Here is a 25,796-nt window from a genome sequence, read left to right on the forward strand (position 1 = left end):
TTCTGTATCTCCAGCCATATCTCCAACTACTCAGTCCTGAACCCTTTTCTCCAGCCACATATTTTCTCACAGTTCTTCAAACACATCTTTAGTTAAATCCTCTTTTCTTTACCTTTCTGTATGCTGTTAAATCTGCCTACTCAAATCCACTCCAGACTTCCCCTTAGAAGCGTGTCCTGATTACACCAGCCTAACATAACCTGTTATTCCGAGAATTGCTGTATTTTATCACTCACCATCTGTATAACTTCTCTGGCAACTAAAGTTAAGGTGGCAGTAGACAGTGGTGGCTCAGAGCATAAAACCTGGAGCCAGAATGACTGGGTCTGAATCTTGGCTCCAAGGGTGACCTTGGACAAGTCACTTCTCTGTGCCCTGGCTTCCTCATCTGGAAAATGGGAGTGATAATAACATCTATTCATAGGGTAGTTCTCATAGTTAAAGGAGCCCAGGTAGAAAAATCACCTAGAACAGTGCCTGTACATAGTAAGTACTAAATAACTGTTATGACCATCGTTATTAGTCATATGTGAATCGTGATAGTTCTTGCACTGTCATTTTTTTTCTTTTCTTTCTTTTATTTATTACTGTTTAGCTCGCACTAAATTTATTTATTAATTTTTCAGCTTGACTTTCAGTACCTTGAAGGCAGAGTGCCTTGGACATAGCAGTTATCAGTCACCTTAAATTATATGTGGAACTAGGCAAAGTAAAAAATATAAAACAGTACCCACAAAATATTTGTTGCTTAGGCTTCACTAAGTGCTGCTGCATTTCAAAAAAGAGAGTAGTACTGCTTAAAAATACTAGTTATTCTTTAAAAATGACTATTCCAGAAGGAAAAGTAAAGATTACAGAGAAATCAATTAAATCCTTTATTTTTAAAGCACATTAGATATATCCACAAGACATAGGGAAAAGACCCCATACAAAACCAATAATGTACTAACAACTTTTAAACACTGAGACTTTTTGCTTTATTTCACTTTACCTTGCCGTACTCCAGTTTCAATCCTAGTGGCAAGGTCTGCTCGAGGGGTGGAGAGATGCACTAATGGTCCAGCCCCTGGCATGAAGTTATTGTTAGGATCTTCTGCATATATTCTAGCTTCAAAGGCATGGCCTCGCAGAGTTATCTCTTCCTGGCTCAAAGGAATCTTCTCTCCTGCTGCAATCTGGTAAAAGAAGAGTATGTGCTTCTTATGAATATCCACCTTCTAGCAGCTATGAGACTTAGTCGACGGTCTTATCCTTTTCTACGTAAAATGTACATCAGGACTTTATAATGAAGCCAAATAAAAACTCTTATTTTATCCACCTACTCGAGTATTGGGCAAAAGCAAAAGTAGATTAAAAAACAGATGCAGCTTGAAAATACTGTACTTATTACAATGGGTTTCTAGAATTTTTAAATAGAGAAAACAGGCAAACCAATGACTAAATCACAAATATAAGTATCAGTGCTTTTTCAATATAATGAAAACTGAAATTTCTTACTGGCAAGATATTCTCAGTTTTCATTTAAAACATTAGCACTCAGTTACCAAATCAAGCTTTTTTATAGTAAATTATTAGTTGGTGTTTAGGACTATTTTCACAGCTATGCCTAAAGCGTGGCATTAGTCATCTTTGTCATCTTCATCACCAAGTGATCAAGCAAAACAGAGGAACATGATGTTCTTAAAATTTTGTTATGTTTATTGCAAGATACCAGATTATAAACAGGATGATCAGCATTGTTTACCACTACTGATATTATTATTATTTTGGCTCTTATATACTAATACAACAAATCTCTCTTCAACTAATATAACTTGGAAAAGGCTATTGGAGGGCACACTGTCACTCTCTTCTCTCTTCCCTTAAGTTTTCCTCCAAGATGAGAAAACGACAAACTGAGATGGCAAAAGATACAGGGAAAAACTCTAACTGAGCAGCACACTGAACTAGACAGGTAAGTGTAAAACAAGCAAAGGTCTCATCTCTTTAAATCTGTAGATAAGAAAAATCAGGAACCACAACAGTGAAAATGAAAGGAAAATGGACTAAATTGAATGGCTTTATGCCATGGTGTTTGGAACCAAAGACTCTGCAGCCGTATTGCCTGGGTTCAAATTCTGTCTCTATACTTATTCTGTTCTGGGCATACTCATATTCTGGGTAAGTTTCTGTAACCTCTTAATGCTTCAGAGAAAAATGCCTGGCATAAAGTAAGCACTATGTAAGTGTTAGCTATTATCATTTCATTCTTATCCTTTATAATAAAATACTCTTTAATGTTCTGATAAAGAATTCTATTTCCAAAAAAAATAGAATTCTATTTGTTTTAGTATAAAAAGGAAAAGAATGACCATATGTCCGTATTCTAAGATGTGATCTTATTGCTGACTACATAGCGCAATTTCAACCTGGCTATCTTTGCCTATCTGTTTTCCTCTGAAGTTGGTTTCTATATGGGCCCAGAAGAGACTGACCCAACCATGCCTCTGGGTACTTAGAAAATGGTACCATCTGAGTTCTCTGGGGCTTAGACATTGACTCTTTGGAAGCCCCGGACCTTGGATATTTCACCAGCCTCTCCTGAAACCACTAACCATCTGAACCTGCAGCTGGGTGCTCACATCATTGCACCCTTGCTCTAGGAAGCTGGTGACTCCACAGACAGGTCCTGGAGCTTGAACTCTTGCCTCACCACATGGAGAGGCCCCTTGTTTTACCTCTGTTTGGAAGCCAGACTCCAAAGTACCTTGAACACTGTAAACAGGGTCCAATGGCATCCCTAAGTTCTAGAAACCCTCCCCAGATGATAAAACCCTATTTTTCTTTCTAGAGCTCTTACAGTTTCTTGACTTGCAGAATAAATGTCTGCTCGTCCCTCTAATGTCCAAAAGCTTTCTCCTCTTTAATCCTTGGAAACCCTTTATCCTTCATGATTTCAAAATTCTGGACTCTCGTGGTTACCGCTTCAGAAAAAAATATTCTTTTCCTTGAATTCTGGAAACATAAGCACTCTTTCCAAAAGTTTCTAAACCCGCTACAGTTTTCCTGACACTTACTAACACTTACTAGCCTGATGTGCCTGGTTTTCATTAGCTCCCAATGCCCAGAAGGCCCAGAATAATCTTATGGCTTAATTAAAACCACCAATCATCTCCAAAGAACCAGCAAAAGGAACGTTATATTATTGTCCACAGAAGTTCTGCAAAGACAAAATTATCAAAATAATCACGACTTTAGCATCACAACGTGGAAAAAATAATTTCGTTTCAGGATATATAAAGAACCAAGAATCCTACAGAGATCAAGAATATTCATACTACTTAAAAACATTTTTTATATTAAACAACAGGTTGTAAAAATCTACTGTTTTCAATAAAGAGAACAAAACAGACTAAGTTATTATCATTAATATTTGAAGGAATAAGCTTGTAGAACTCAGATTCAGGCCAGTGAAGAACAGCTGTAGACTTAAGATTTCAGTAAAATTCAGTAGATGTGTCACAGAAATGTTAAAGTGCTTTAAAATTTTCTAAACGTTTACTCTGAGTGGCTACATTTATCCCTTCATGGGCCATCAACAGTCTGTCAGCACTTGCACGTGGACCCCTCTGTTAATCTAGACCCTTCCCTTGGCTCTTCATTCCCATCTTTTCCTTAGCTTATTTCACCTTGGCTAGCATCTGTCCTGCCTCTAAAATCTCATGATGGCCTGGACCTGAATGATGTAGTCTCAGGGCACAAGGTTTTGTGTTGAGACAGTGTAGTCACAAGCAAGCCTCAGTGACAGCAGTTCGCCTGCTGGCTGCCCCATGTCTAAGGGGGAAAGATGGTAAGTGACAGATTAGGAATCTGAGTCCATAAAGTGCATCAAATGTAATGCCACCTTTAACCTCCCATTTTCCTATCCTCATGACAACCACTAAGAATTGAACCCTTGTCCAAAGCAATGCCTCCTTTTAAGAGGTTTTAAGAAGGGAATGTATTCTCGACACTGATTTTTTTTTTTTTTTTTTTCCCGGTACGCGGGCCCCTCACTGTTGTGGCCTCTCCCGTTGTGGAACACAGGCTCCAGACGCGCAGGCTCAGTGGCCATGGCTCACGGGCCCAGCCGCTCTGCGGCATGTGGGATCTTCCCGGACCAGGGCACGAACCCGTGTCCCCTGCATCGGCAGGCGGACTCTCAACCACTGCGCCACCAGGGAAGCCCCTCGACACTGATTTTTTTTTTTTTTTTTTGACACTGATTTTTAACAGAAAAATTACTCCCACCCTAAGCTGCCATTCCACCAAGTCAGTTCCTGTGATCATCTCAGTAACAGGATGTTCCACTTGCAGCCTTGTATTCATCTCCATGAAGTAGAAATTGTGCTTTGAGTCCATAATAAACTCCACGGTTCCTAAATACAAAATACAGTGGGTCACATTTCAACAGTATATAATCAGTAGGAATCAAAATCTTTCTTGATAGATTATATCAAGTTTTACAGCTGCCTTCATTCAATGGTAAACATTTTGCATTTCATGAAGAAAACATCTCACATTTTGTAGCAGCAAATGATTCTCAATCAAAAATATGGAGCCACATGAAATTTAACAATAGAAAAGTATATCTGAGGTTTCAAGCAAATGGTAAGCCCAGGTTATGAATCAGTCTCAACTGTTGTAGCAGTTAGAACATGGTTGGACCATGTGTTACTGCTTCTGTGTACCAAGATCCCTGGAAACCTCACTGTGACATCCCATCTCACTCTAACTCTGTGGAGGAAAACACAACATTTTTTTCTCCTGACTGTGCGCTTTGGAAGTGTCTTTAAAAGTCCTTTTTCTAGTGACCCACTGGGAGATTACTTAGTAACTAACACTATGTTAGTCTTATCTAGTGACATTCTATTAAGTACTACACTTCCCCCAACTTTATTAAGGTATAATTCCAGACAGTAAAATTTATCTATTTTAAATATTGTGTGCTGAGTTTCAGCAATTGAATACAGTCATATAACCCCCACCACAATGAAAATACAACATACTTCCATCATCCAAAACATTCCCTTGTTCCCTTTGCAGTCAGTCCCTTCCCCAGGCCCCAGCTCCAGTCAATCACTGGTCTGCTTTCTATCACAGTTTTTTTCTAGAATGTCACATAAATAAAATAATATAGTATACAGTCTTTTGTGTTTGAATTTTTTTCACTTAGCCTAAGGCTAATTCCATATAATTTAAAACTTGCTTTTCAAACTGTGGATCACAACCTATTAGTGGATTGTAAAAATTTAGTGAAGACTTCCAGTTTCTTGCCCAGCATGGAAGGAACTTAGAAGTTGCCATTCCATTCTGACAACAAGAAAATGCTGAATAAGATGAAAAATCAACAACTCTTCTTAGATGCGTCACAGACATGAGGTTACAAGGCAAGCCGCTGCCCCCCAAATTAGAGAGACAGAAAGGTGAAAACAGAGATTCACAACTTATTGGAACAGAAACCCATGAGCAAAAACCTCTGCGGGAACACATACTGGAGAAGGAAAACCTGGACTGTAATTGACAAATTGCTGGAGGCTCAGTGTGGACAGTTCCAAGAGTTAAAAACTCCAGGGGGGACCAAGTTATAGGGAGCTCCGAACACTTTTATAAGTTTTACCTCCAGAAGCTCTACCAGGTCCTCACAGTGAACATTGGAGAAAAAAACCCCTTGAGTTCCCAGCAGTGGGAGGGGAAAACGAACCATATGAAGTATGCCAGAGTTCTGTTCTTCTGAACAAGATCCGTCCTTAAGAGAAACTATTTTATTACAGCCTAAACTATTGGGATTTTATCAGGGCCTAATTAATGTAATTGAGGGAAGAGAAATACACAACTCCAGCCATTCTGTCCCACATAAGGGAATAAATAAAAAACAAATAAACAAAAACCAACTGAAAAACACTGATGAAGTTCACAGTTCAGAGCGCAAGCTCACCAAAAGACTTAGACTAAATCACAGGTCTATAGAACATTTCACCTTCCCTGTACCTAACCACTACACTACTAAAGACCTATTTACCACAGTTCCTTTTACCTGGTACATCAACGTCTGGCTATCAAGAACAAATTACACGGCATCCTAAGAGGCAAAAAACACAGTTTAGAGAGACTGAAAAAGCATCATAACCAGACTCAGATATGATAGAATTATAATTATCATAATTATCTGATATCATAATTATCTGATAATTATCTGATAATTATAATTATATAATTATCTGATATCATAATTACCTGATAGAATTTAAAAACCCTTTAATTAATATGTTAAGGGTTTTAATGGAAAAAGTACACAACATGTAAGAACAGTTAAATATAAGTAGACATGGAATTTTTTTTTTTTTTTTTTGCGGTACGCAGGCCTCTCACTGTCGTGGCCTCTCCCATTGCGGAGCACAGGCTCCGGACGCGCAGGCTTAGCGGCCATGGCTCACAGGCCCAGCCGCTCTGCAGCATGTGGGATCCTCCCGGACTGGGACACGAACCCGTGTCCCCTGCATCGGCAGGTGGACTCTCAACCACTGTGCCACCAGGGAAGCCCAGACATGGAAATTTTAAGAAAGAAAAAAAAAATTCTACAGATCAAACATACCATAAGAGAAATGAAGAATGCCTTTGATGGACTTATCAGTAGATTGCACACAGCCAAGGAAAGAATCTCTGAGCTTGAGGATATGACAACAGAAACTTCCAAAATTAAAATCAAAGAGAAAAAAGACTGAAAAAAAACAGCACAGAATATCCAAGAACTGTGGAGAACTAGAAAAGGTGTAACATATGCATAATGGGAATACCATTAGATAAGTAAAGAAAGGAACAAAAGCAGTATCTGAAGCAATAATGACTAAAAATTAATGTTGGACACTGAATCACTGATCCAGGGAGGTAAGAGAACACAAAGCAGGATAAATGCCAGAAAAACTATACCTAGGCGAACTATACCTATAATATCATTTTCAAAGTACAGAAAATCAAAAATCCTGAAAGAACCCAAGGAAAAAAACACACCTTATTTATAAAGGAGAAAAGATAAGAATTACATCTGACTTCTCCTCAGAAACCATGCAACCAAGGACAGCAGAGTGAACTATTTAAAGTGTTGTCTAAAAAAACCATCAAGGGCTTCCCTGGTGGCACAGTGGTTAAGAATCCGCCTGCCGGGCTTCCCTGGTGGCGCAGTGGTTGAGAGTCCACCTGTCGATGCAGGGAACACGGGTTCGTGCCCCAGTCTGGGAAGATCCCACATGCCACGGAGCGGCTGGGCCCATGAGCCATGGCCGCTGAGCCTGCGCATCCGGAGCCTGTGCTCCGCAACGGAAGAATCCGCCTGCCAATGCAGGGTACACGGGTTCGAGCCCTGGTCCGGGAAGATCACACATGCCGCGGAGCAACTAAGCCCATGCGCCACAACTACTGAGCCTGCGCTCTAGAGCCAGCAAGCCACAACTACTGAAGCCTGCGTGCTTAGAGCCCGTGCTCCACAACGAGAAGCCACCACAACGAGAAGCCCATGCACCGCAACGAAGAGTAGCCCTTGCTCGCCACAACTAGAGAAAGCCTATGTGCAGCAACGAAGGCCCAACACAGCCAAAATAAATAAATGAATGAATAAATAAATAAATTTCAAAAATCTATCAAGAAACTCAGCCAAGTATACAAAAAAAATCATCAACCTATAATTCTGTATCTTGTTAAGTTATCCTTCCAAAGTGAAGGAGAAATAAAGACTATCTTAGATAAACAAAAATTGAGAGAGTTTATTGGCAGTAGACCTGCCCTGCAAGAAATGTTAAAAGAAGTTCTTCATAGAGAAGGAAATGAAATAGGGTCAATAATCCAAGATGTAACAATACTTAATGTTTACGCATCTGAAAACAGGGTGTCAAAATACATCAGGTAAAAACTAAGAACTGCAAGAATAAATAGATGAATCCACTAATCAATTGGAGACTTTAATACCCCTCTATTAGAAATCGATAAACCCAGCAGGCAGAATATTAGTAAGGACATAGATGAACTCAATAGCACAGTCAATAAAATGGAATAATTGACATCTATAGACTAATTCATCCAACAACAGCAGATTACATATTGTCATACTTGCATGGAACAATCACCATGACAGAACACATTCAGGGCCATAAAAAAGACCTTAACAAATTTAAAAGAATAGATAACATATAATGTCTGCTCTCAGACCACAATTAAACTAAAAATCAGTAAATTGAACTAGAAATCATAACAGAAAGATAGCTGGAAAAAATCCCCCAATACTTGCAGATTAAACAACACACTACTAAATAACACGTGTCAAAGAAGAAATCTCAAAAGAAATCTAAAAATTGTTTAAACTAGATGAAAATGAGGATACAACTTTTCAAAATTTGTGAGATGCATAGAAAGCAGTACTTAGATGGCAAAGTATAGCATTGAATCCATATATTTGAAGAGAAGAAAGATCTAAAATTAATCTAAGTTTCTATTTTAGGAAACCAAAAAAGGAAAAGCAAATTAATTCCAAGGCAAACAGAAGAAAATAAATAATAGAGTAGAAATTCATGAAACTGAAGACAGAAAATAGAAAAAAAAATCAACAAAACCAAAAGTTGGTTCTTTGAAAAGATCAATAAAAGTGATAAGCCTCTAGACAGGCTATCTAAGAAAAAAAGAGGACAGAAATTACTAACATCAGACATGAAGGAAGGAACATCACTACAGACCTTATGAACATTAAAAGGATAATAAAGGAATATTATTAACAACATTATGCTCACAAATTTAATAACCTAGATGAAATGGGCCAATTCCTTGAAAGACATAATCTGCCAAAACTCACACAAGCAAAAAACAGACAATTTAAATAGGCCTATATCTATTAAAGAGATTGATAAATCATTAATAACCTTCAAAACAGAAAGCAGCAGGCCCAGATTGGGTCACTGGTAAATTCTACCAAACACTGAAGGCAGAATTTATACCAATTTTCTACAATCTCTTCCAGAACATAGAGTTTTTCCTAACTCATTCTATGAGGCCAGCATTACCTTAATACCAAAAGCAAAGATGCTACAAGAAAACTACAGACCAATATCTCTTAAGAACACTGATGAAGCAATCCTCAGGAAAATATTAGCAAATCAAATCCAACAATGTATAAAAATCCCACCATGACCAGGTAGGATTTATCCCAGGTATGCAAGGCTGGTTCAACATTAGAAAATCAATTAGTGTAATCTATCACATCAATAGGCTAAAGAAAAACCATGTGATCATATCAATAAATTCAGAAAAAGCATTTGATGAAATCTAGTACCCAATTATAATAAAAACTCTCAACAAACTAGGAACAGAGGGGAACTTCCTCAATTTGATAAAGAAGATTTACAAAAACCTACAGCTACCATCATACTTAATGGTGAGAAACTAGAAGCCTTCCCCCTAAGATCAGAAATAAGGCAAGGATGTCCACTCTCACCACTCCTTTTCAACATCATACGAGAAGTCCTATCTAATACAGTAAGACAAGAAAAGGAAATAAATGGTATATAGATTGGGAAAGAAGAAATAAAACTGACTGTTCACAGATGACTTGATCATCTTTATAAAAAATTCAAAAAAGTTGACAAAAAAACCTCCTGGAACTGATAAGTGACCACATCATTGTTGCAGGATACAAGGTTAATATACAAAAGTCAATTGTTTTCCAACATACCAGCAAACAAGTTGAATTTGAAATTAAAAACACAATACTATTTACATTAGCACACTCCCCCATGAAATAGGTATAAATCTAACAGAATATGTATAAGATCTACATGAGGAAACTATAAAATTCTGGTAAAAGAAGTCAAAGAAGAATTAAATAAATGGAGAAATATTCCATGTTCATGGGTAGGAAGACTCAACATTGTCAAGACATCAGTTCTTCCCAACTTGTTATATAGAGTCAATGCAACCCCAATCAAAATCCCAGCAAGTTATTTTGTGGATATCAGAAAACTGATTCTAACGGTTATACGGAGAGGCAAGAGACCCGAATAACCAACTCAGTCTGACAAAATGACAAAATGACAAAATGGGAAGACTGACACTATCTGAATTCAAGACTTACTATAAAGCTACAGTAATCAAAACAGTGAAGTACCAGTGAGAGAACAAATAGATCAGTGGAACAGAATAGAGAGTCCAGAAATAGACCCACATAAATATAGACAACTGACCTTTGACAAAGGAGCAAAGGCAATACAATGGAGAAAAAACAGTCTTTTCAAGAAACGGTGCTGGAACAACTGGGCAACTACATGCAAAAAAAATCTCAACACAGACCTTACAAAAATTAACTCAAAATGGTTCAAAGACCTAAATGTAAAACACAAAACCATAAAACTCCTAGAAGACGACACAGGAAAAAACCTAGTTGACCTTGAGCATGGTGATGTCCTTTTAGATACAACAGCAAAGGCATGATCCATGAAAAAAATAATTGATAAACTGAACTTCACTAAAATTAAAAACTTCTGCTTGGCGAAAGACAATGTCAACAGAATGCAAAAACTAGCCACAGACTGAGAGAAAATATTTGCAAAAGGTACATCTGATGAAGGACTGTTATCTAATATATAAAGAAACCTTAAAGCTCGAAAATAAGAAAGCAAACAACCCAATTAAAAAATGGGCAGGGCTCCCTGGTGGCGCAGTGGTTAAGAATCTGCCTGCCAATGCAAGGGACACGGGTTTGAGCCCCGGTCTGGGAAGATCCCACATGCCGCAGAGCAGCTAGGCCCGTGAGCCACAACTACTGAGTCTGCGCGTCTGGAGCCTGTGCTCCGCAACAAGAGAGGCCGCGACAGCGAGAGGCCCGCGCACCGCGATGAAGAGGGGCCCCCGCTCGCTGCAATTAGAGAAAGCCCTCACACAGAAACGAAGACCCAACACAGCCAAAAAATAAATAAATAAATAAATTAATTAAAAAAAAAATATGGGCAAAGACCTGAAGAGACACCTCACCAAAGACATACAGATGGCAAGTAAGCATATGAGAAGATGCTCCATGTCATATGTTATCAGGAAAATGCAAATTAAAACACTGAGATACCACTACACACGTATTAGAATAGCCATAATCTGGAACACTGACAATACCAAATGCTGGTGAGGATGTGGAGCAACAGGAACTCTCATACTCTGCTGGTGGAAATGCAAAATGGTACAGCCACTTTGGAACACTTTGGCAGCTTCTTACAAAACTAAACATACTCTTACCATGTGATCCAGCAATCATACTTCTTGGTATTTACCCAAATGAATTGAAGCTGTGTCTACACAAAACCCTGTACACAGATGTTTATAGTAGCTTTATTTATAATTACCAAACTTGGATGTCCTTCAGTAGGTCAGAAGATAAGTAAACTGTGGTACATCCAGACAATGGAATATTATTCAACACTAAACAGAAATGAGCTATCAAGCCATGAAAAGATATGGAGGAAACTTAAATACATATTACTAAGTGAAAGAAGCCATCCTGAAAAGACTACATACTGTATGATTCCAACTATGTAACATTTTAGAAAAGACAAAACTATAGAAGCAATAAAAAGATCAGTGGTTGTCAGGGGTTGGAGGCAGGGAGGAATGAAGAGCATATTTAGGGCACTGAGACTATTCTGTAAGATATTACAATGGTGTTTACATGTTGGACACGTGTCATTATATATTTCTTCAAACTCACAGAATGTACAACATCAAGAGCGAACCCTAATGTAAACTATGGACTCTGGGTGATAATGATGTGTCCATGTAGGTTCATCAGTTGTAACAAAAGCACTGCTCTGGTGCAGGATGTCGACAGTCGGGGAGGCTATGTTGCGGGGGGACGCGGGGTGTGGGAACTCTTTGAACTTGCTGCTCAATTGTGCTGTGAACCTAAAACTGCTCTAAAACATTTAAGTTTACTAATTTCGAAAAACGCAAAAAAATCATTTTAGCGATTTTATTTCAAAATAGGATAGAAAATATCAAATAGCATTATACAGAATTAGGCTAAGTACTGTTTAGTGACGTTTTTCCCCCGATATACATGTATACAAACATAAGCACATTTACATCCTGGTTCTCAACGTAAAATGTACTTCTTAATGTGGATATAGTCAAAAAAGTTTGAAAGCCTATGATTTCAGAGCTGTATGTCTCGTTTCTCTTTCAAAACACAAATGAATTTTCCTCCTCCTCTGTTAGAAGCCAGTCGTGACGTACCTGCGCCAACATAATTTACAGCTTTAGCAGCTCTGACCGCAGCTTCTCCGAGCTTTTTTCTTACTTCAGGTTTAATACCAGGCTATGAAAAAATATTTGAAATAAATTTCCATTAGTACTTTGTTCTACTCGAAGTTTCCATTAAGATTCAATAGTACATTTCTATGTATCAAATATTGCATTAAAGAGATAAGGATAAATATCTAACGTTGTACATTTCAGCATGAAATACTTTCTTATACCACAGTTCAACTATACCAAAGTTTAATGATTCTGTTAGTAATTTCTATGAATTGCAGATATTACTTAGCATAATGACATATCTCTGTCCCTTGTACCTACAAAATAACTATCTTTTCTTTTTTTTTTTGGCCGTGCTGTGCGGCTTGCAGGATCTTAGATCCCCAACCAGGGATGGAACCCAGGCCCACAACAGTGAAAGCACTTAGCCCTAACCACTGGACTGCCACAGAATTCCCCAAAATAACTCTCATGATCATATGTCCACTTAAAATTACATATATCAATAAAAAAACTTTGAATCTCTATTTGTTTCAAGATGATAAAGCAATCTGGGTCATATGCCCAATAATTATCTTGGAATAATGGTAAATGTTGAGATTACAAGTTAATAAGAAAGGTTCAGGGACTTCCCTGGCGGTCCAGTGGTTAAGATTTCGCACTTCCATTGCAGGGGGCGCAGGGAAATAAGATCCTGCGTGCCGTGCATGGCGCGGCCAAAAAAAAAATGTTCATAAAATGTTTATCAATAAGTAGGCAAAGCCTTTTAACACTGTTAAATAGCTCTCTACAGATTTTTATTTAAGCAGTCACTGCTTGAAAATAAGGCTTTATTGAAATTATTGTTGACATTTACTTCAGATGGTATAATGTACTCTGCAACAGAAATTGAATTTTGAATACAGTATGAGAATAACTAACTGATTAATCAGAAACCTTAGATCTCTGACCTTTTAGAAATACATATTGAAAAAAACATGCATATAACTTTGGACAAGAGGCCTACGGCAGTAGCAGATTCCAAAGAAATGTGAATCTGAAAATAGGTAATCCTAGGAGTAGGCCTTGACCTGGGTGATGACCTGAGTCAATCAAGAGGTAGACTCAGATGTAAACAATTATAAGGGGGCAAAAGTGGCCAAATAAGAGCAAATCCAAATCTCTCCTCTATACAACATAACCTTCAAGTTGGGAAGATGACTAATATATTTTAAGAACATCTGAAACACCAGTTAAAAGAATGTTCTTCATAAAAAATACATTCAATGAACAAGACCATTCCATTCCTCAAACACACTAGTTAATTACAATTTAAAATCTGCATGGAAATGGTAGCTGTTCACTGTAAGTCAGATACTACTTGGATCAGAGCAGATTTTCCCAGATACCACCCAGAAGGATCATGGTCTTAGTGCGCCCTCAGTATGGCAGCCCCAGAATATCAACCCTTCCTCATCCCCAACACTGCAGTGAGGCTGTATTACTACTGGGGAATGGTTGTTCAGCAGGACTTTGGGGGAATACTAGCTTCACAGATTTCTGACCCAAAAGTCAGTGACTGAGATTTACAATATACAGAAGTTGACAAATTTCTTTACAAGATCCTTACCCCTGGGGCCTCCTCAATGATCTTCTGATGTCTCCTCTGTACACTACAGTCTCTTTCAAACAAGTACACAGCATTGCCATGGTGGTCACCAAACACCTGGACTTCCACATGCCTATTTAAAAACCCAATGAGAAGTTTCCATTTGTAGGTTGAACATTCAAGAAAAAAAATTATATATATGAAATGAGTGAGAAATAAGAAAAGACAGAAAACACTGGAGACCATATTTATGACCTCACAGTAGGGGCAAGTCACAAGTACAAACTGCCAAGGAAAAGACTGATAAATCTGAATACATCAGAATTACAAGTTACAGTCACAATTCATGTATCCTCAAAAAGTCAATGAAAACACATTTTTATGATCAGGGGATTTTAAAAAAGCAACTCTTACAGTCAGATTTTATAAACTAAGGCAGACTGGAAATTATAATGGCTCATCCGTAGAAAGGTTAAGAAATAAATTTATATGGATCATTCGTTTTTTAAGAATATACTAAAATTAAATCATAAAAAACAAGATAAGGAACTTTATTTTCTTTTTTTTTTCTTTTTTTTTTTTTTTTTGCGGTACGCGGGCCTCTCACTGTTGTGGCCTCTCCCATTGCGGAGCACAGGCTCAGTGGCCATGGCTCACGGGCCCAGCCGCTCCACGGCATATGGGATCCTCCTGGACCAGGGCACGAACCCGCGTCCCCTGCATTGGCAGGCAGACTCTCAACCACTGCGCCACCAGGGAAGCCCAGGAACTTTAATGTTGAGTGTAAAATAGTAAAATTATCAGAAATCATATTAAGAGTAAATGCAGGACTTCCCTGGTGGCGCAGTGGTTAAGAATCCGCCTGCCAATGCAGGGGACATGGGTTCGAGCCCTGGTCCAGGAAGATCCCACATGCCGCGGAGCAACTAAGCCCATGCACCACAACTACTGAGGCCTCATGCCACAACTACTGAAGCCCGTGTGCCTAGAGCCCGTGCTCCACAAAAAGAGAAGCCACCGCAATGAGAAGCCTGCTCCACTGCAACTAGAGAAAAGCCCGTGTGCAGCAACGAACACCCAACACAGCCAAAAATAAATAAATAAATAACTTAATTTTTTTTAAAAAGAGAAAGAGTAAATGCACATAACACTTAAGAAAATAAGGGTAACACAGACCATTTGGTGAACATGAAAGCATTCTTCTCAGGAGATTCATTTTGATATGTTCACACTGTAGCTCACCTCACACATTCACCACCATAATACAGAAATGAGTGACCAGCAAACATTTTTTTCTGTTGAGCTTTTTTTTTTTTGGAAGATGTTGGGGGTAGGAGTTTATTAATTAATTTATTTATTTTTGCTGTGTTGGGTCTTCGTTTCTGTGCGAGGGCTTTCTCTAGTTGTGGCAAGCAGGGGCCACTCTTCATTGCGGTGTGTAGGTCTCTCACTATCGCGGCCTCTCTTGTTGCGGAGCACAGGCTCCAGACGCGCAGGCTCAGTAGTTGTGGCTCACGGGCCCAGCCGCTCCGCGGTATGTGGGATCTTCCCGGACCGGGGCACGAACCTGTGTCCCCTGCATCGGCAGGCGGACTCTCAACCACTGCGCCACCAGGGAAGCCCTCTGTTGAGTTTTTAAAATAAAAATTGTCAAACATAGAAGAAATTTTTTTAAAAACCCATAAAGTCTTATAAATGTACTATTTCAGCACAGTGGCTCATTTCTCTTCCTTTCTGTTTACCTCATGAAACACTTCATTAAACCACTTGGAAGAATTTTTTTCTTGATATATCATTTCTACTGAATGTTCCATTTAAAAATTTCCCAACTTGTCCAACATATTCTCTTGACAAAATAATAGGAGCTGACTTCTTCCTTTTGGATGTGCTTCCTTGATCTTTCCTCCTATTTTTACTTACCCTTAAGCTACTAACACCAAACACATTCTTGCTATTATTATTTTGAATAAACTTATCTGTGAGATCAATTAAGAATAAAAAAACCAAGAGATTTTATTTTGCCTTTGTTTATTCTTTCTCAATCGCTCTTCCTTTCTTTAAAGAGATCCAAGTTTCTGACCTGCATCATTTTCCTTCTCCCTGAAGAACTTAACCATTTCTTGTAAAGCAAGTCTACTGGTGACAAAATCCCTCAATTTTTGCTTGCCTGAGGAAGTCCTTATTTCTCCTTCAAGTGTGAAGGATAATTTCACTGGACACAGAATTTATAGGTTGATTTTTTTTCTTTCAACCCTTTATAAATATTTTACTCCACTCTATTCTTTTTTTTGCTTGAAAATATGCAGTGTTTATTTCAACAGTCCACTCTATTCTTAAGTCTGATGTATTTCTTTTTTTTTTTTAATTTGTTCACGACCCACTATTCTTCTTCTTTTTAATTTTTTTTTATTTTAATTTTTTTTTTTTTGCGGTACGCGGGCCTCTCACTGCTGTGGCCTCTCCCGTTGTGAGCACAGGCTCCGGACGCGCAGGCTCAGCGGCCATGGCTCACGGGCCCAGCCGCTCCGCGGCATGTGGGATCCTCCTGGACTGGGGCACGAACCCGTGTCCCCTGCATCGTCAGGCGGACTCCCAACCACTGCTCCACCAGGGAAGCCCTCTTCTTCTTCTTTTTTTTTTTTTTAACATTTTTATTGGAGTATAATTGCTTTACAGTGGTGTGTAGGTTTCTGCTGTAAAACAAAGTGTACAGCTATACATATACATATATCCCCATATCTCCTCCCTCTTGCTTCTCTGTCCCACCCTCCCTATCCCACCTCTCTAGGCGGTCACAAAGCACTGAGCTGAACTCACTGTGCTATGTGGCTGCTTCCTACTAGCTATGTCTGATGTATTTATTATCCTTGCTCCTCTATAGATAAGGTGTTTTTCCCTTGTAGCTTTTTTCAAGACTTTTTTTGTCTTTGGTTTCCTGCAGTTTTAGTGTGATTCAAAAAATTTTTGACATTTATCCTGCTTTTGGTATACCCTGAACTTCCTGGTTCTATAATTTGGTATATGTCATTAATTTTGGAAATATCTTGGCCATTATTACTTCAAATATTTCTCCTGCCTCTTTCTTTCTTCCCCTTGTAGTATTCAAATGATGCATATATTACACCTTTTAAAATTGTCCCACAATTCTCAGATATTATGTTCTGTTTGTTTGTTTTCATTATTTCTCTTTGCATTTCAATTTGGGAAGTTTCCACTGACATAAGTTCAAGGTCACTGTTTCTTTTCTCAGCTGTGTCCAGTCTACCCTGAGTCCATCAAATGCATTCCTCATTTCTGTTACAATGTTTCTGATTCCTGGCATTTTCTTTTGATTTTTTTTCTTAGAGTTTCCATCTCTCTGCTTACATTACCCATATGTTCTTGCATGTCACCTACTGCTCCATTAGGGCCCTTAACATATTAGTTACTTTAAACTCTAAACCTGATAATTCCAAAATTTGTGTCATATTTCAGTCCGGTTCTGATGCTTGCTTTTTCTCTTCAGACCATGCTTTTCTTGTCTTTTAGCACGCCCTGTAATTTTTTTTGGTTAAATGCCAGGCCTAATGTGTCACAGAACAGGAACTGAGGTGAACAAAACTTTCATGTGACATTTTATGTTAGCCTGGCTAGGAGGCAGGCTGTGTTTAATGTCTGCAGTAGCTACAGGTGCCAGAGGCTTCAGTTCCCTCTAGTGTCCTTGTTTTGTTTTTTCTCCTTTTGTCTTCGGGTTTCCCTAAGAACCCCTTAATCAGAGTCTGTGTCTTGCAGCTCTTTCGGTTGTAACCTGGTTATTATACAGGAGCCCTGGTGACATGGCAGTAGGGTGTGGGCGAGGGAAAGCATTCTATAATCTTAGGATTAAATCTCGGTCTTTCAGTGGGTCTGTGTCCCTGTGTGCCTCAGAAGTGTTTCTTAGCTTTTTTTTTTTTTCTTCCCTTACGTGAAACAGGAAGACTAGAGTTGGCTAACTGCCCTTCCCCCGGGACAGAAAAGGCTCTGGCAAAGTTCCCCTTAGAGTGCTGGCCTTTGGTAGGGAGAACAGACAGCTCTGGGTCTATTTCAGAATGGTTTCTTTTTTCCTCCTCCTGCCCCAAAATGTGAGGGAATTTTTCTTGGATTTTCACTTTGAGAACTTGGTGGTGTCCTTGGAGGAAAAACCTATGAAAATTTGGTTTTGTCACCAAAATTGTCACCATCAAGCTAGTCCACACGCAGCCTCTAGTAATTTGTCAAAATTCCCATTTAAGTGTCCCTATCAGTTTATGGCTCCCGCAGCTTCTGCTCCAGGTTAGCTGATCTTGGCTGTGATTTGCTGTCTTCACTTGCCTGCCCAGATTTCAGGGTGGTGGTTTGCCTTGTGGCCTCAGTTCTCTGATGGGTCTAAAATTCATTGATTTTTATTTTGTTCAGATTTTTACTTGCTTTTTGGGTGTGAGTAACAACTTCTATGCTCTTTGCATGTTGGAGCTGAGCTGTTTGTTTTTCAAATTCCAATTGTAAAACTTTACCACGTCCACTGACTCTCCCTTATCCTTTAGCTGCTCCAGGGAAGAAGGCACTAGAGCAGGAACTCTAGGTTCTGAAGTGAACATACGGGGGCCACACCAGGAGCACAACATAGCTCTTTCCTGACTTCTCAGAAGTTGGAAACACTTTCCTTTGGTTGTTTACAAGGGAAGCTCATTGAGGATCTGTGTTCTGTTAGGATTTCTGCGGTTGTCAAATCACCCTTGTTGTTTTCCTTTTTCTGATGATCCTTTTCTGTGTTGCTTTATCTAACTTAGAGATTCTGGAGCACAGTGCCTGAGAACCAAGAAGTACATCAAATCCCAGTCACTCCAATTCAGCCACTGCTGGGGTCTGGCTAGATGGACAGATGCAGCTGGTTTCTAGTAGGAATGCCTTGATATTTTCTAAGAGTTCTAAAGTTTTTATTTTCCTATTCACAGTTTTTTAAAATAGATTTTATTTATTTATTTATTTATTTATTTATTGGCTGCGTTGGGTCTTTGTTGCTGTGCATGGGCTTTTCTCTAGTTGCCGCGTGTGGGGGCTACCCTTCGTTGAGGTGCATGGGCTTCTCACTGCAGTGGCTTCTCTTGTTGTGGAGCACGGGCTCTAGGCGTGCGGGCTTCAGTAGTTGTGGCACGTGGGCTCAGTAATTGTGGCTCATGGGCTCTAGAGCGCAGGCTCAGTAGTTGTGGCACACGGGCTTAGTTGCTCCGCGGCATGTGGGATCTTCCCGAACCAGGGCTTGAACCCGTGTCCCGCGCATTGGCAGACGGATTCTTCACCACTGTGCCACCAGGGAAGCCCCATGGCGTTGGCTTCGACAAATATTTGCCTCCTAGAAGCTTTATCAGTAAGACGAAGAGACGTGCAGTAGCCAGTCTTCCACTGGACAGAGCAGGAGTGGCCTGCGTGGCTGCTAGGGTTCGGCCCAGAGGAGACTCCACAACCCTCTGGAAACATCTCCCCCTCTCTCAACTGTCTTTAAAAACGTTCGCAAGGGCTTCCCTGGTGGCGCAGTGGTTGAGAGTCCGCCTGCCGACGCAGGGGACGCAGGTTCGTGCCCCGGTCCGGGAAGATCCCACATGCCGCGGAGTGGCTGGGCCCGTGAGCTATGGCCGCTGAGCCTGCGCGTCCGGAGCCTGTGCTCCGCAACGGGAGAGGCCACAACAGTGAGAGGCCCGTGCACCGCAAAAAAAAAACAAAAAAAAAAACGTTCGCAAAACTTTCCCTCACCTGCTGTGTTACAAAGATCTAACTAAATAGACCTCCCTATAGGTTTTACCCAAAGGTTAAAAAAAAAAAAGTCCCATTTCTTTTTCACATAAAAACAGTACAATTGAGAAATGCAAATCAAAACTACAATGAGGCATCACCTCACCCCGGTCAGAGAGGCCATCATCAAAAAATCCACAAACAGTAACTGCTAGAGAAGGTGTGGAGGAAAGGGAGCCCTCCCGCACTATTGGTGGGAATGTAAACTGGCACAACCACTATGGAGAACAGCATGGAGGCTCCCCAGGAAGCTAAAAATGGAGCTACCATACGATCCAGCAATCCTACTCTTGGGCATATATCCAGAGAAAACCATGGTTCAAAAGATTACATGCACCCCAGTGTTCACTGTAGTGCTGTTTACAACAGCCAGGACATGGAAGCAACCCAAATGTCCATCAACAGACGAATGGACAAAGAAGATGCGGTACATATATCAATGGAACATCACTCAGCCACCAAAAAGAACGAAACAATGCCATCTGCAGCAACATGGATGAAACCGGAGACCATCATACCAAGTGAAGTCAGACAGAGAAAGACAAATATCATATGATATGACTCATATGCAGAATCTGCTTGACCCAAAAGGCTGGGGAGGTTAAGCCTCTTAAGCAGGAGCCATTGTTTCCTTTCAAAGCTGGGGATGGAGGGATCTGCTGAGAACCGAGAAGAGAGGGCCCTCACAACCCCTGGCCTCTGCTTCCTCTGTGGCTGCCCCAGCCAGATCTCCTCATCTCATCTGTTCCTTTTCTCGTCCAAAGTCACATGCAGGACCCATTACATAATTTATGGATCCACTGCAAAATGAAAATGCAGGGCCCCTTTTAAAATGTTATTAAGAATTTTAAGATGCCTCCACGGGGTATTAAACCAAATATGGACCCTTCTGAGCTTAGGGCCCTGTGCAACTGCCCAGGTCACATGCCTGGGAAATGGGTCCTGGTCTCATGATTCATGTGTGTGTTAGGTCAGGAGCTGGATCTGAGTCTTCTGCTCATGAAGGTGCTATACAAGGTCAGTTACTGGAGGCCCTGGAGCAGCCAGACAGGCATCAGCAGGCAGACGTGACTCTGAGAACTGGTCGATACTTCACCTTCTGGCCCTGTTTCTCCATCTGTAACAGGGATCATGATACCCTCCCACATTTTTAATCCCTCTAGAATGTGCACTGAATATGAAGTGAGGAAGGAATCTGATGTTTTTTTTAATTCTCTAAAATAGTACACTTTGAAGATTGTTATCTATCCCAACCTTTCAGATAAGCTCAATAGTTCTGATCAGATTTATTATATAATACATCTTGATTTCTACTTTTCTCAGTTATCAGCACCATCCTGACAATCTTCTGGTACTTCATTAACTCAACAGATAAATTACTTAGCAGAATATAAAATAGTGATTATCATGATATTGAAATGTTATTACTAGAAAACACAGAAGAGAAATATGTAGAAATGCTAATACTTATATTAGGAGAATGAGCTTATGACTGACTTGGTTTTCCATCTCTTGTATTTTCCAAGTTTGTAATGTATTCATCTTATTTCTATATTTAAAAAAATATTACTGATGCCTATCATGAAGAAAATAATGCCAGGTAATATATATGGGAAAATAAAAAGAAAGAAACTACCAGGTCCTTGATTCCCAGGAGCTTCCCAGGTATTGAGAGTATAAATTACAATGTGAGGTAATATTTAGCTAACATTTCACAAGTAAAGAATCTACATCTTCAAAAATGTTGTAGGCGTTGAGTTACAGTCACTGAAATAGCTAGCTGATGTCTCCACGACAATTTTAACTCAAGAGTATGCCAATGCGGATAGTTAGCCTATCCTTTACTGAAAGCTACTGTGGAAAGGAACCTTCAGTTCACCTTAGAACTTCCTCCATTTTTGCCTTATTTCCCACTAATAGGTGGCATACGTTGTGCTCTCCTAATCAACTGGCCTATTTTGAGATTGACTTTTTTGTTTTTTTTAACTATCACATTCTAAATGAATTTTAATTACTGTGCCATGCTCAGGGACAGTTCTAAGTTTTGTAGGGCTTGAAACAAAAACAATTTGGGAGCCCACTTTAAGATGAGTACAAAATTGGGTACAGGTTCTTCAAAGAGGTTCATGCAAGAGAAGGGCCTGAAGCTTTAGTTCATTACCTTCAAGGTAAATCTCTCTCTGGTCATGGTCCCCAAATGAATTTTTCTCTATAAAGTCACTTGACTTACAGGTTTATGTGTGTGTGTGTGTGTGTGTGTGTGTGTGTGTATTTAACACAAAATCTATGAAACAAGAAGCTTTTATAATCAATATCTTATTTTAAGCAATACACATGAAAATAAAATTCCTGATAATAAAATAAATTAGAAATCCACATAGTATCTGCTATAGTGGTACCCAGAGAAGCAGTTTGGTGTGGTCACTTAGAGTGTGAATTCTGGAGTCAAACTGCCTGGATTCAAATCCCAGCTTCACCACTTCCCAGCTGGGAGACGTCAGGCAAGTCAGATGACCACTCTGTTGCTCAGTATTTTCACCTGAAACATGGGAACAGGGTCCACCTAATGGGATTGTTGCAGGAATTAGACTAGAAATAGAAGGATAGCAAGATTATTACTTAGTATATGTAAAATACTTAGAACCTGGCACATGGTTAAGTGCAATATAAGGATGAGCTATTAGTATATTTGTTAACATATCACTTACAATTCAATTTGGCTAACTATTACCATTTTCTGAGCATCTCAAATGATGCTTTATCTGTAAGATAGAGCTTAGTTTCTTACAAGAATTTTTTTTTATTTTGAAAAGACTCTAAATTCCATCAACAAGAAATGAATTGAGGACTTCCCTGGTGGCGCAGTGGTTAAGAATCCACCTGCCAGTGCAGAGGACAGGGGTTCGATCGCTGGTCCGGGAAGATCTCACATGCCACAGAGCAACTACGCCCGTGCGCCACAACTACTGAGCCTGAGCTCTGGAGCCCGCAAGCCACAACTACTGAGCCCACGTGCCACCACTACTGAAGCCCGGGCACCTAGAGCCCGTGATCCCCAACAAGAGAAGCCACTGCAACAAGAAGCCCGCGCACCACAACGAAGGGTAGCCCCCGCTCGCTGCAACTAGAGAAAAGCCCACGCACAGCAACGAAGACCCAACGCAGCCAAAAATTAATTAAAAAATTTTTGAGTCAGAAAAAAAAGCTGAACCCACCTTGGTGTGTCCACAAACTTCTCAATCAGCATCCCATCATCATTGAAAGACTTCTTAGCTTCCCTCCGCGCTGATTCTAATTGCTCTTGAAATTCTTTTTCGGATCTAATGATCCTCATACCCTAATATGGAAAGATAGTTATGACTACAACATAAGTGAAACAGATAGCCCAAAATGGAAAACACGAGCATGCGCAATCTTACTTTTCCTCCTCCACCACGGATGGCTTTAATCATGACGGGGTAACCGATTCTCCTAGCATGCTCTTTCAGGCATTGGTCTGATTGGTCCTCACCGTGATAACCTTCCACAACAGGCACTCCAGCAGCAGCCATGATGGATTTGGCTGTGCTTTAGAATAAAAAAACCAAGATGTCTTAAATCTATGGATTATTTCATACAAGAGAAACACAAATACTTCCTAGTCTATAAAATACAATGGAAGTTTAAAAATAAAACATTCCATAGGTAAAAGGACTATAGTCTGAGACAACAAATATTAATACAAATGTTCAAATATCTATTAGTTTTCTCAATCCAGTTTTCATGTGGTAGCTCATCCCACCTTGTTTTTAATCCCCCAAACTGATTAACATATTGATTAGAAACACTAATTAGTTGAATATTTTCTGTAACTCACTGTAGTGGCAAATAAATAACTTTTGCCTATGATGACAAAAGGGTATAATTAACATGTCTATTATAGTTAAAACAAACCATTTCAATTAGTCTTCCTATGGTTGTATTTAAAAGATATAAACTTGGGCTTCCCTGGTGCGCAGTGGTTGAGAGTCCGCCTGCCGATGCAGGGGACACGGGTTCGTGCCCCGGTCCTGAAAGATCCCACATGCCGCGGAGCGGCTGGGCCCGTGAGCCATGGCCGCTGAGCCTGCGCATCCGGAGCCTGTGCTCCGCAACGGGAGAGGCCACAACAGTGAGAGGCCCGCATACCGCAAAAAAAAAAAAAAAAAAAAGATATAAACTCATACCTCTTTATACCCATGTCTCTAATTGCTGATGAAGGAGGACCTATAAAAATAATTCCTTCTTGCTTACACAGTTCGGCAAATTCCATGTTTTCTGAGAGAAAACCATATCCCGGATGGATAGCCTAGAAAGGAGAAATGAAAGGATAAACCTTCTAGTGCTCCCCTGGCAGACTCTGATGCAGGTGATGGAATCCTCCTCTGGGGAGGCCTCTCCCTATACTGGTGATAGGTATACTATGGTCTCTATCAGAATATGTTTCTAAAGAGGGGTTTCTTTAGAACTTTAATACTAAAGTTCTAAAGCCTTACCCAAACCAGAAATATCTATATTTCTTTTCATTATGGTAATACACACATCAAATTTACCATTTTAACCACTGTTCAGTGTATAGCTCAGTGGCATTAAGTACATTCACAATGTTGTGCAACCATTACCATTATCCATCATCCCCCAAAGAAACTCTATATCTATTAAATAGTAATTCCCCATTCCGATAACCTCTATTTTACTTGCCATCTCTATGAATCTGCCTATTCTCCGTACCTGATAAAAGTGGAATCATACAATATTTGTCCATTTGTCTCTGGCTTATTTTATTTAGCATGATGTTTTTCAAGGTTGATCCATGTATCACAATTTCACTACTTTTTATGGCTGAATAATGATCCACTGCAGGTATATTCCACATTTTGTTCATCCATTCACCTGTTGATGGACGTGTGGATTGTTTCCATCTTTTGGCTATTGTGAATAATGCCACTATGAACACTGGTATTCAAATACCTGTTTGAGTTCCTGCTTTAAATTCTTTTAGGTATTGGGTTGGCCAAAGAGTGCCTTTGGTTTTCAAGTAAAAATAAAAGACACATTTTTCATTTTTACCATGAACTTCATTGAACAATGTATTCACCCTTTTGTTCCACTACCTTCTGCCATTTTTCAGACAACTTCATAATTCCATCTTCCCAAAACTTTTTATCTTTTTGAGCAAAGAACTGTTCCAGGTGCCTTTTACAGTCTTCCAGGGAATTGAAATTTTTTCCATTAAGAGAATTTTGTAAAGACTAAAATAAATGGAAATCCGAAGGTGCAATGTCTGGTGAATATGGTGGATAAATCAGAACTTCCCAGCCAAGCTGTAACAGTTTTTGCCTGGTCAACAAAGAAACACGTGGTCTTGCGTTATTCTGACAGAAGATTATGCGTTTTCTGTTGACTAATTCTGGATGCTTTTCATAGAGTGCTGCTTTTAGTTGGTCTAATTGGGAGCAGTACTTGTTGGAATTACTCGTTTGGTTTTCCAGAAGGAGCTCATAATAGAGGACTCTTCCAACCCCACCATATACACAACATCACCTTCTTTGGATGAAGACCGGCCTTTGGTGTGGTTGGTGGCGGTTCATTTCACTTGCCCCACGATCTCTTCCATTCCACACTATTGTACAGTATCCACTTTTCATCACCCATCACAATTTGTTTTAAAAACTGAACATTTTCGTTACGTTTAGATAGAGAATCACATGCGAAAATATTTTTTTTTTGCTTAACTTATGTGGAACCCAAACATCAAAGCGATTAACATAAGCAAGCTGGTGTAAATGATTTTCAAGGCTTGATTAGGATATTCCGAGTATGTTGGCTATCTCCCACATGGTATAATGTTGATTGTTCTCAATTAATGTCTCGATTTGATCGCTATCAACTTTAACTGGTCTACCTGACAGTGGAGCATCGTCCAGTGAGAAATCTCCAGCACAAAGTTTCGCAAACCACTTTTGACATGTTCAGTCGGTCACAGCACCTTCTTCATACACTGCACAAATCTTTTTTTTGCATTTCAGTTGCGTTTTTACCTTTCTTGAAATAATAAAGCATAATATGCCGAAAATGTTGCTATTTTTCTTCCATCTTCAGTATT

General features: G+C 39.6%; 1 protein-coding gene across 2 annotated transcripts in view; it reads right to left on the reverse strand.

The window, feature by feature from the left end:
- MCCC1 (methylcrotonyl-CoA carboxylase subunit 1) overlaps positions 1–25,796 on the reverse strand; it is a 64,048-nt gene that overhangs the window by 18,972 nt on the left and 19,280 nt on the right. Inside the window, exons 5-11 of one of the 2 annotated variants that reach the window (XM_067738169.1) lie at positions 23,878–23,999; positions 23,092–23,239; positions 22,888–23,009; positions 13,907–14,018; positions 12,277–12,358; positions 4,270–4,397; positions 992–1,175 (exon numbers count right to left, since the gene is read on the reverse strand). In XM_067738169.1, the coding sequence (XP_067594270.1) occupies positions 992–1,175; positions 4,270–4,397; positions 12,277–12,358; positions 13,907–14,018; positions 22,888–23,009; positions 23,092–23,239; positions 23,878–23,999 (898 nt within the window). The remainder of the gene's footprint in view (positions 1–991; positions 1,176–4,269; positions 4,398–12,276; positions 12,359–13,906; positions 14,019–22,887; positions 23,010–23,091; positions 23,240–23,877; positions 24,000–25,796) is intronic. The other variant, XM_067738170.1, reaches the window with a different exon arrangement.

This window comes from Pseudorca crassidens, chromosome 5 (assembly GCF_039906515.1).
Source record: "Pseudorca crassidens isolate mPseCra1 chromosome 5, mPseCra1.hap1, whole genome shotgun sequence".
NCBI classification, from domain to species: domain Eukaryota; kingdom Metazoa; phylum Chordata; class Mammalia; order Artiodactyla; family Delphinidae; genus Pseudorca; species Pseudorca crassidens.